General features: G+C 43.1%; 1 protein-coding gene across 1 annotated transcript in view; it reads right to left on the bottom strand.

Moving 5' to 3' along the window:
* The window catches only part of oma1 (OMA1 zinc metallopeptidase), a 78,854-nt gene that overhangs the window by 47,185 nt on the left and 18,843 nt on the right, over positions 1-12,826 (bottom strand). Inside the window, exons 3-4 of the mRNA XM_039736115.1 lie at positions 11,807-12,035; positions 3,291-3,464 (exon numbers count right to left, since the gene is read on the bottom strand). Of these exons, the coding sequence (XP_039592049.1) occupies positions 3,291-3,464; positions 11,807-12,035 (403 nt within the window). The remainder of the gene's footprint in view (positions 1-3,290; positions 3,465-11,806; positions 12,036-12,826) is intronic.

The raw sequence follows: 12,826 nt of genomic DNA, 5'->3' as shown, positions 1-12,826 counted from the left end.
TCTTAGTGGCTCTAATGTCTTGGTGTCATTTGTTGAACAGGACCCTCTTGTTTTAGGCCTGATCCGGGATTTTTATGTGATTTAGGTCATATTCACAAAGAAACAGAGAAAATCCTGAAGGGTTCATATAAACACTATATGGTCAAATATTTGTGGACGCCTGACCGTCACACATGTGTGCACAGAGGGGACTGCTTAAGGCCACTGGCTATTGTAATGACCCGCCACTCCAGGGGGTGGCACTGCTGTTCTACTGCTTGTTCTCTACCTCCCTCTGCAGACCGGATGACTGACAGCTGCAACCTCTCTGATGTCACTTCCGGTGTCCGGCCGCATGGACCCGCCTCTTCCTGCCGGAAGAACACATATGCTATCCTGCCATCATCTATAAGCTACACCGATCCGTCTCCCACCTGGACAGAGGCAGTGATGCTGTAAGAATTATGTTTCTGGACTTCTCTAGTGCCTTCAACACCATCCAACCTCTGCTCCTTAGAGACAAGCTGACAGAGACGGGAGTAGATTCACACCTGGTGGCATCGGTGGATCGTGGACTATCTTACAGACAGACCTCAGTATTTGCGTCTTGGGAACTGCAGGTCTGACATTGTGGTCAGCAGCACAGGAGCACCACAGGGTACTGGACATTCTCTGGTCCTGTTCAGCCAACATACATCGGACTTCCAATACAACTCGGAGTCCTGCTACGTGCAAAAGTTCACTGACAACACTGCTATGGTGGGCTGCATCAGGAGTGGGCAGGAGGAGGAGTACAGGAACCTAATCAAGGACTTTGTTAAATGGTGCGACTAAACCACCTACAACTGAACCCCAGCAAGACCAAGGAGCTGGTGGTGGATTTTAGGAGGCTCAGGCCCCTCATGGACCCCGTGATCATCAGAGGTGACTGTGCAGAGGGTGCAGACCTTTAAATATCTGGGAGTGCAGCTGGATGACAAACTGGACTGGACTGCCAATACTGATGATCTGTGTAAGAGAGGACAGAGACGACTATACTTCATTAGAAGGTTGGCGTCCTTCAACATCTGTAATAAGATGCTGCAGATGTTCTACCAGACGGTTGTGGTGAGCGCCCTCTTAATAATAATAATTCTTTGCATTTATATATCGCTTTTCTCACTACTCAAAGCACTCAGCTACTGCAGGTTAAGGACCTTGCTCAAGGGCCCAACAGAGCAGAGAGATTATTGGCATTTACGGGATTCGAACCGGCAACCTTCCGATTGCCAGTGCAGATCCCTAGCCTCAAGAGGGACGCCTCACGCCTGGACAAACTGGTGAGGAAGGCAGGCTCTATTGTAGGCACGTAGCTGGACAGTTTGGCATCTGTGGCAGAGCAACGGGCTGAGCAGACTCCTGTCAATCATGGAGAATCCACTGCATCCACTGAACAGGATCATCTCCAGACAGAGGAGCAGCTTCAGAGACAGACAGACTGCTGTCATCATCCTGCTCCACTGACAGACTGAGGAGACCCCACACTATGCGACTCGGGGGGTAAACGTTAACATTATACAAAGTTATTGTCTGTTATACCTTCATTGTTATCACTCTTTGATTTAATATTGTTCTTTATCAGTGTGCCGCTGCTGGAGTATGGGAATATCATCTTGGGGATTAAGAAAGTATCTATCTATCTATCTATTATATAGTGCCCTTCATATCTATCTATCTATTATATAGTGCCTTTCACTCTATCTATCTATCTATCTATTATATAGTGCCCTTCACTCTATCTATCTATCTATCTATTATATAGTGCCCTTCATATCTATCTATCTATCTATAACCACAAGTTCAGCCATTCTGAAATCAGTTCACTGTGGAACTCCCGTCTGAAAAGACATTCCTTGCAATTACTGCTCGTTTCTTTTGCTTTTCGCTTATATGGGGGTCACCGGGTGGCGTCCCAGCTTTTTATTGTGGTCTGTCTAATCTCTTACAAGCTCCATGAGCTGGTTGGACATCCCATTCCAAAACCATGAACATTAAATATGGAGGTGGTCCCTCTTTAAAAGCCTCCACTCTTCCTTCTATCAGATGCTGGAGTGTGGCTGTTGGAATTTGTGCCCATTCAGCTAAATGTTGTATCCTCACCCAAAATGACACAAGGAGGGCCGCAGGGGGCTTTGACAGCCCCCCAGCCTTGACTCTCTAAGACGACAAGGAGAAGCTCCTAAAAACAAAAATGGAAGAAACTTTGGGAAAGGCAGTTCAGAGAGCGACCCCAGAGTCCAGGTAGGTTGGGCGTGCAGGGGGTGTCGAAACAAACAAAAAAAAAAAAAAAGGGAAGGGGGGGGCAAATACAATAAAATATACAGAAGAGAACACAAGTCATCCTCAATACAATAGAAATATGACAAGTACAGGGCAGACTAAGCAGGAGATGATCTCCCATTATACACCTCCGACTCCAAATACAACAGCAGGTCACGTCACTTGCAGAAATGCTCCGAAGATTCTGCGCTCATGGTGGGCATCGATAAACAGGATGAGACAGAGGACAGTCGTCAAGTGGAGAGACTTTCCTGCAACTTAACATCAGTAAGACCAAGGAACTGCTTACTGACTTTCACCGCACCACAGAGCCTCCATGTCCGGATGTTATTCAAGGAGTGGATGTAGAGGTGGTCCACTGTTGTAAGTACTGGGGGGGTCCACATCAGTGACAGGTTGGACTGGTATCAGAAAGGGCCATGCGGGCTCTTTTTTTCCTGGGGATACCGCGTTCCTTAATTGTGAGTAGCGACGTCCTTCGACATCTTCTACAGCTCTGTGATGGCCAGTGTGGTGTGCTGGGCTGGTGACGTCGCTTCAAGAGGGGGGCCGAATCAACAAGCTAATTAACAGGGCAGGACACACTGGACCTCCTGGAGGTCGTCGTGGAGGAGAGAATGGAAACAAAACTGATGGCCGTTATGACCGACGCTGCACATCCAGTCTGTGACGCACCAACAGCAAGGACTTTCAATCAACAAACCATTCAGCAGAAGGGGGCCGAGAAACACGACTAGGGGGGGGCTTTACACCAACAGCAATAGGCCTGTACGGCGCCTCACTGGGACTTTCTTTTGAATTTTCCTGCTTTATCGTCATTCCAGTGAATGTCTATATTTAGTTATTTATGTATTTATTTATTTAAAGAGCTTCTGTAAAAAGCCACGATGTTCTCTCTGTCTGCTTAATTTAATTTCATTTACAATCAGTGCTGCTCCCCTGTACAGTAACCAACATTAACATTCATCCAAGTGTGAGGGGTGCAGTCTTACCGGGAGCACAAACGCATTCACCAAAGGACTTTCCACGATGTTCACCGTCCACGACATCGCCGACAACTCCGAGATGTCCTTGTTCTTCGCTACAAGATGCATCAGCACAGCCGTCACTGCTTTATGCCGGGGATCGTTCTCGGGCACCAGGTTGTCTTTAAAGTCTTCCAGGTACTGTGGGGACATTAAAACACTTCCCATAAGACTCAGAGGTCCAGTCTGCGGTGAACTGACATCTCACACACACACATATGGAAGAGAACGTGAAGAAAGTCCTGACCACCGCTTAAGAGACCCTCGAAGTACACCTCCTGCATTCCTCTCAGGGTATTACTGTTAACTGTGCCCTGGAGATACACAGGGGAGACGACACATGGCAAGACGTTTGCTCCATTAAATGGTATTCAGAAGTTGGTGAGTTAAAGGGAGGCGTCGTGCTCTTAGAATTGTGAACCGTTCTGAATGTGTTCCACACTTTTTTTATATTATTTATTTATTTATTTTGGACTTTAAATTATTGAAAATTTCTTTTATTGCTACATTTATGACATTTGCACATCTCCTCTCCCTTTGTGCAGCCATATTCACTGTGCCTGCTGTGGCTCATAACCTTCACATGATGCACTGCGTCAGTCCAGTCTGCCTCTAAAGCAGAGGGTCCCCAACTCCGGTGGTCCTGCAGGTTTTCATTCTAACCCTTTTCTTCATTAGTGACGTGTTTTTGCTGCTAATTAACCTTTTGAATTCATTTTAATTAACTGACTTGATCATCGAGACTCAGACCCCTTAATTGGCAGCCAAACAATCACGAGATACAAGATGAGCCAAAGCAGGACCAGCAAACTGTGGCCTCTAAAGCAGGGCTCCTCAACTCCGGTCCTGGAGGGCTGCAGTGGCCTCAGGTTTTCATTCTCACCGTTTCCTTAATTAGTGACCTGTTTTTGCTGCTAATTTTGCTTCTTTTTAAATTCATTGTAATCGATTTGCTCTTGAAGATTCAGACCTGCCACACAATCACGAGACACAAAATGAGCCAAAACAGGACCAGCAAACTGTGACGGTCACACAATATCTGAAAATAAAAAGGGTGGAGGAATGCTGATCTGCTCAGGTCCACAAAACATTTTAACAGAAAACAGAAAATCAACAATTTTGGAAATGTCTGCCATTGCACAAGGAACCCGAGTGAACGCACCGCGCTGTTTGGTGCCCACTTCATAAACAAACGTCTTTGTGCCAAAGTGGCACTGAGGATTCAGCAGCTGCCTGAAGTGGCACAACACACACAGACACAGACGACTCTGGGATCATCGCAATGGATGTGCCCTGCCACATACAGCCTGCCATCCTGGGTAACTGGCACAACTTGATATTTTAACTCCAAACTCTGCCCTAAAACTTCAGATTGCATTGCCAGTCAGATGTTGAGGACCCCTGGCCTTCTGCTCACTTAGCCCCTCTCTCCTCCACAATTCCCTGCTCCAGCCCTGAATACAAGTGTCCTTCAATTTAAAGACGGCAAGGCATGAGCAGCAGACCAGGACACCGGCGCCACTCTAACTGACTGACAGACACACGGAGCTTCTTCTTAGTGGCTCTAATGTCTTGGTGTCATTTGTTGAACAGGACCCTCTTGTTTTAGGCCTGATCCGTGATTTTTTGTGATTTAGGTCATATTCACAAAGAAACAGAGAAAATCCTGAAGGGTTCACAAACTTTCTAGCACCACTATAAACACTATATGGTCAAATATTTGTGGACGCCTGACCGTCACACATGTGTGCACAGAGGGGACTGCTTAAGGCCACTGGCTATTGTAATGACCCGCCACTCCAGGGGGTGGCACTGCTGTTCTACTGCTTGTTCTCTACCTCCCTCTGCAGACCGGATGACTGACAGCTGCAACCTCTCTGATGTCACTTCCGGTGTCCGGCCGCATGGACCCGCCTCTTCCTGCCGGAAGGAGAGCAGCAACAAGCCATGGAGTTAAAGAGCGAGTTTTAATGAACGACAAGACTCGGCGCCTGATTAAGGAACTGGTTGGAGTTTGAGACCCTGACTGCGTTGGTGTCCTGTTGGCTCACTGACTTCACATTTCATTTCTGTTTGGGTGCCACTGAAGGAAAGAAATGAAACAATTCAGAGGAATAAATCTTAAAAAAAACAAGTCCATTAAAATGAATTCAAAACAAGTTAATTAGCAGCAAAAACAGATCACTAATTAAGAAAAGGGTTAGAATGAAAACCTGCAGCCGCTGCGGACCACCAGGACCAGAGTTGGAGACCCCTGCTCTACACCAGTGTTTCCCCAACCTCAGTCCTGTGGACCCCCTGTGGCTGTGGCTGTGGCTGCAGGTTTTTGTTCCCACCACCTTCTGTTTTTAATTGGACTCCTGGGCTAATTAAGTGAGCTGATATTTCCCAGGTTCTGTGTTTTGGGAACAACATAGAAATTAGAAAACTAAGTTTGGTAAAATAAAATAAAATTCAGGTCAAATTCCATTACAACGAACTCCCAGGGACCTAAAAAATATTTTGTTATAATTAAAATTTCATTGAATGTGATTCTGTATTTGTTACTATAGTGTTTTCTTTAACTTGTGTCCAGACATTTGTAATCTTTTCAGTGGCGTCTTTTGTGTTCATTTTAATCTCCTCCTGCCTACAAGTTATGCTGATGAGAATTTTTCTCAGCAATTCCTTGTTATGATACACTTTCCTGAAGTGCGATTGCAGCGTCTGTGGAGGATTGTTTGTCCGTTGCCGGGGCAGAGCAAAAACAGGCTCGTAGCACTGCAGTGACGTGACAGAAACAAATAAAATATTGGAGTCGCGCTATAAGTCCCTGTCCTGCACCCCAAAAAACGAGGCTGAGTCTCAGTACTTTATGGAAAACCAACTTTATTCAGCTTGAAACAGGAACGGCACACTTATTTATTGTAGCGTGATCTGCCACTCTGCTCTACACAGACACAGCAGTCAGGCTGCATCACTGCATCATCAATATCTTTCTCGTTTGGTTTAGCAGAGAGACGCAGAACATCTTTGAGCCAGCTGTTGCCCCGGCAACAGATAAACAGTCTTCCATAGACACGGCGATCGCACTTCAGGACGCTCACGGCGTGACGTCCAGTTAGGGGAGGTCCCAAGAGACTTTACAAACCTCACATTTTCTTGAATGAGCGCCGCGTTAATAGGAATGTTTCTTGAATGAGCGTCACTGAAACACATAAAAACGGCTTTTTTGACGTCTTCAAATGTGAGCAGTTCACATACGTTTGCAACCCGAGATTTTTTTTTTCTTTTTTTGCTCGGTCTTTCAAGAAAGTTGACAGCGTCGATGGCAAAATTCCGAATTCACTGGCAACGTCTTTTTTTTTTTTTTCCGCAATCGAGAGCTGCAAACACGTAAAGTTTTTTTTCTAATATGAACTGTTATTGTTTTTAAGTGTCTGTCGTTTCTATAGGAGGGTGACAATGAGTTCAATTCCAATGGATGTTTTTTAAATGTTGACGAGTGATAAGCAAAAGGTATCACTGAAGACCGCAGGAAACAAAAACAGCAAAAAAACAAACAAAAAAACAAACAGTATGAGGAAAGTTCAAAGAAAGAAAAAAAAACGACAATGTTTCTGTTTGGGGATCGTTGTGCACAACTGAGCTGCGACCAGAGAACTAACTGCTGTGCGGACGATTCATTCAGGCATTTCAAGGTCTTTGGGCACGTCGTTGTAATGAAAGTATCTGCTGAATGGACTTCGTCGACTGGCGTTATATGGGGAAACATAAAAAAAACTTTGTCGTAATGAAAATTTTGTTGCAAAGATATTCGTTATAACGGAATATATATTATATATATATACTGTATATTAAAATGTACCAAGTAGTTACTGTATATGGGAATAATGCATTTTTTCTTTTTAACAATATTTTCATCTTGATTTTTATTCTACTGTTCTAGGTGTTCTAATTGTTTAATTAATTCATTATTTACTAATTAGTTTGTCTGATGCTAAAGTACTTTCAGACTTTGATGTGTTGTTTCCAAGTGTGTCTGCTCTGCTCTGCTCATTTTTAATCCTTCTATATAATTTGATACTCTCCGTATGTATGTTGTTCACGTCAATACCTCGGCTCAATACAAGTTAGGACCATCCAATGGGACTCTGCCTCTGTAGTTAGCACATCACGTGGCACACGCGGACGCAGTGTCACATGATTGGCTAAGAATGTTCGAATGCTTCAGTGAAGCCGCCGGACTGCCGAGTATAGCAAGTCGGTGTTGGTTCGAGCAGATAGCAGTAAGTTCGGTTGGTTTGGTGAGGCGTACTTTCCAGGACTAACATCGTCGAGTGATTTAAACCCTTCGACAGCTCCAGAACCGTAAGTAATTTAGAACGCATCACGATTTGCTTGGTACGTCGAAATCTATCTTTGGGCAGTTCGGTTTTGGCATCCGTCCTTCTGACATCTATTGGCAAGCTGAGTAATGACAGCAGGGTATCAACAACGGTCATCGTTTAAATTTTAGCCGATCTCAGATCTAAAATGACCTCGCCAACATAATTATGACTCCGACTCTGATTAGAGTCGTAAAATACGGTTTGTTTTGAAAATTTGATTGCCGGAAAAAATCAAATGAGCTGAGTTCACGTCTCGCAGCCCCATTTAAACAGAATGCTCTTCATTACATCGGTTTGAAGCACAAATCAGTGCCATGATAACAAAATCATTTCAAGGACTTAAAAAACAAATCATTCTTTGCAGAGAAAGTATGGACTTCACAAACGTAGAATTTGCAGCCCGATTCGATCGGCTCCCAGTCGCTAGTCATCCTTATTAAGATACAATTGTGTTGGGCTGGCGCCCTGCCCGGGGTTTGTTTCCTGCCTTGCGCCCTGTGTTGGCTCCAGCAGACCCCCCCGTGATCCTGTAGTTAGGATATAGCGGGCTGGATAGTTGATGGATGGATGGAAGATACGAGGAAGGGGAAAAACTGCACAGAGAAAAAGCCAAATAGAATGAAATCAACAAAAGAGAGTTAACCACTTAAACCGATTGCAAAAGCAGAAATATTTCTAAATGTTTTATAAATGTAAAAATCAGGCTGCTGTGCTTTTCTGATTGAAGAATAAAAGAAAAATAATATGAGCTAATGAAATGACATCAGTGCCATCAGGTGCTGTCACGGATTAGGAATCTGGTTGGAACAAAAACCTGCAGCCACAGGGGGTCCTCCAGGACCGGCGATGGAGACCCCTGCTCTAAAGGATGCCTGTGGTGTCCAAATCTGAACCTATTCTAGAATTTGTTATTACGATCAATTTTGGGGTTCAGAACATTGTATGTGCTTTTGATTCTGGTTTAATGGACGTATACAGTATACGATGGGGGGGGAACCCAAAAAGTTATTTCTGGAGGTGCGTTAGTCGCGATGTTCGCCGGCTCGGGTGTGTGTGTGTGGGTGTGTGTGTGTACCACACTGCCCCTCTGTATCATTTAGCGATGTGGCGTCCTTGGGTTAGGTGTGTGCGCTCAGCGTCATGGAGGTGGTAAACGAGCCTCCGGCCGCTCATCTCTCTGTGTTTGATCTGCAGAGCTCGTGAGTCCGGGCAGAAGAGGAAGGGGACTGTAAACCTCAGCGTATTCAGCTCCCGATTCCAGAAGGTTCTTCACATCTCTCTCTCCTGGATTGGCAGATCTTTAACTTTTTAACTGTAGATGCTTATCTTTTAAAATATTTTGCTCAATCCAACAAGATGAACTTAATTTACAGAACGCTTACAGGGGCAAGTCACGTCAAAGCATCTTCTCATCTGGTAATCTATCACCTTAAAAACATCTGCTGTGACGGTTTACAGCATAACTGAAGCAGAAACGGTTTTATTTCTTATTTTCCTTAAACTCTAGACCAGGAAACAGCTACAATGCCTCAGGCTGTACAGATTATTTTATAACTTGGGAACAGAGATGCGTAAAAAGATCAAAAACTTTGAGCAAAGTCATCCATCATATGGACTTCTAGCCAATCACATTGTGTGTCCCAAAGCCCCACATGGAATTTTAAGATAAATATGGCTTGTCTGACAGACCTAAAAAAAAAAAAAACAGCAGGGACAAAAAGGACGAGAGAGGAATCGACGTCAGGGACCGAGAAACGTGTAAGCATTTCATCCGAGTGTCAGAAAGAAAGAAAACCCGCTCGGTACGACTCCTACGTCTGGTCGCTGATGATTTTCCAGAAGCTTTTTCTTAAGATGATATGCAGACTCTTATTATCAGTTTTATTTTCTGTCATATTTTGTCCTATTTGGTATTTAGTATTCATTAGTAAATAAAACTGCGGTGGACTGGCACCCTGCCCGGGGTTTGTTCCTGCCTTGTGCCCTGTGTTGGCTGGGATTCGCTCCAGCAGACCCCCGTGACCCTGTAGTTAGGATATAGTGGGTTGGATAATGGATGGATACTAAATACCACTTTGCTTTTACATTTTCTATTCTTGGTTCTTTTATGTTAAGTGATTGAAGCAATAGATTGAAAATGAAGACCCCCACTGTGGGGAGTTTGCCACTTTTCTTGCTCACAGGGTTGTCACGGCTGCTCCTCGAAAGAAGAGACAACTGCACGTCAATACTGCTGCTACTTCTTTGCTTCGTCTTGTTTGCGTTTTAATTTGAATTCCATTTTTAATTCACTATTTGCACTTCATGTTGTTACTCTGTGGACCCCAAGCAATGTTGTCTATCTGTAAACTTGTATATGATTGAGAGGACAATAAAGTTCACTTTGACTTGAACAGGCGCCGGCAGCAGCCACAGCAGCGTATGAAACCTTTGATTTGTGTGCTTTTCAGAAAAAGGGGGTAGTTTGCAAAAAATATCCAGCCCTCAAAGAGTTAAAGTGTCACTCACCTCCACCTAATTACCTGAGGGTGTAAAAGTAAGATGGGGAGACGTTATAAAGAGTGATAGGTCTGTGAGATCTGAGGCATTCTGACAAAGGCTACATATTAATAATACAAAAGGGGACAGTCATAGATAGATAGATAGATAGATAGATAGATAGATATGTAAGGCACTATATAATAGATAGATAGATAGATATGTAAGGCACTATATAATAGATAGATAGATAGATAGATATGTAAGGCACTATATAATAGATAGATAGATAGATAGATAGATAGATAGATAGATAGATAGATATGAAAGTTGCTATATGATAGATAGATAGATAGATAGATAGATAGATAGATAGATAGATAGATAGATATGAAAGACACTATATAATAGATAGATAGATAGATAGATATGAAAGGCACTATATAATAGATAGATAGATAGATAGATATGAAAGGCACTATATAATAGATAGATAGATAGATATGAAAGGCACTATATAATAGACAGATAGATAGATAGATAGACAGATAGATAGATATGAAAGGCACTATATAATAGAGATAGATAGATAGATAGATATGAAAGGCACTATATAATAGATAGATAGATAGATAGATAGACAGATAGATAGATATGAAAGGCACTATATAATAGATAGATAGATAGATAGACAGATAGATAGATAGATAGATATGAAAGGCACTATATAATAGATAGATAGATAGACAGATAGATATGAAAGGCACTATATAATAGATAGATAGATAGATAGACAGATAGATAGATATGAAAGGCACTATATAATAGATAGATAGATAGACATGTGTAAGGCACTATATAATAGATAGATAGATAGATATGAAGGCACTATATAATAGATAGATAGATAGACAGATAGATATGAAAGGCACTATATAATAGATAGATAGATAGACAGATAGATATGAAAGGCACTATATAATAGATAGATAGATAGATATGAAAGGCACTATATAATAGATAGATAGATAGATATGTAAGGCACTATATAATAGATAGATAGATAGATAGATAGATATGAAAGGCACTATATAATAGATAGATAGATAGATATGAAAGGCACTATATAATAGATAGATAGATAGATGGATAGATAGATATGAAAGGCACTATATAATAGATAGATAGATAGATAGACAGATAGATAGATATGAAAGGCACTATATAATAGATAGATAGATAGATAGACAGATAGATAGATATGAAAGGCACTATATAATAGATAGATAGATAGATAGATAGATATGAAAGGCACTATATAATAGATAGATAGATAGATATGTAAGGCACTATATAATAGATAGATAGATAGATATGAAAGGCACTATATAATAGATAGATAGATAGATATGAAAGGCACTATATAATAGATAGATAGATAGACAGATAGATAGATAGATAGATAGATAGATATGAAAGGCACTATATAATAGATAGATATGATACTTTATTAATCCCAAGGGGAAGTTCACAAATATTACTCTACCAAGACAACCCCCCCACACATGCTCATCTTGTGAGCCCACTTTGACATTCCCTGTTCCAAAGCACGACATCCAGTCACCTCATCCTTACCGCCTTTGCAGTCAAATCGGAGAGTTCACCGAAATGTTGCTTGCTGAAGACGAGAAGCCGCTGGCGTCCAGTGATGGGCGACTCGTCCAGATGTGTGAGGTAGAAAATGGAGAACAAGACCCCAAGGCAGCAGCCGCCCATTGCAAGCTTCCACTTGTTTTTGCGCACGCTCTGCTTAAACAGCTCCTTTTTGTTGGGGGGCAAGTCCTTCCACCATCGCCTAAGGCTTCTGCAAAAGATGTAAATAAAAATAAAAAGATAAGCAGCGTCGTCACGATGCGATTGGGACCACTGGGTGTGCCCGAGACAACAACACTGCACTGATGGGTCACTGAGCCTCCTGAAGACCACACAACTGTAAAGAGGGGATGGAGACCCCCAGGAGGCAAAAGGATCGATCAGCTTTAGCAAAGAAAGGGGCGCCAGGCCAGCACAATGAAACATAACCCATAATGAGGGTCGTCACAAACTGCTGTCCACACACCAAGATGGGGGACGGTCAAGTGACACAAGATTGGCTGGATTAAACAAGATTCGGAAACGAGAGTCTAATGGCTGATGGACAGGCAGGACATAAATGGTATTAGGGGTCTCTTGGGGCCTCACAGCCAGTACAAGGGAGAGCGGTGTAAAGGGGTGGGGGGGCAAAAATGGCCTGGATCATCAGAGAGAGGACCCACAGGTGAGAAAGTGGGGTTCAGCAGAGAAGTAGGAGAAGAAGAGCCTGCGACTGAGAGCCTGGCTAGTGATGATGGTGGTGATGATGTCAGCATAGGGGGCGGGGGGTCAGAGTCGAGTGAAGGTGTCAGCATAAGGGGCGGGGTCAGAGTCGAGTGAAGGTGTCAGCATAAGGGGTGGGGTCAGAGTCGAGTGAAGGTGTCAGCATAAGGGGCGGGGTCAGAGTCGAGTGAAGGTGTCAGCAGAAGGGGCGGGGTCAGAGTCGAGTGAAGGTGAGGCTTGATTTGCTAATCCTTTTCTTTCCCAGAATTGGTACACAATAAATAGCCGTAGTGCTTTACA

This window comes from Polypterus senegalus, chromosome 14, assembly GCF_016835505.1.
Source record: "Polypterus senegalus isolate Bchr_013 chromosome 14, ASM1683550v1, whole genome shotgun sequence".
NCBI classification, from domain to species: Eukaryota; Metazoa; Chordata; class Cladistia; order Polypteriformes; family Polypteridae; genus Polypterus; species Polypterus senegalus.
The sequence above is the reverse complement of the archived record's forward strand: the minus strand, read 5'-3'. Positions and strand labels throughout refer to the sequence as shown.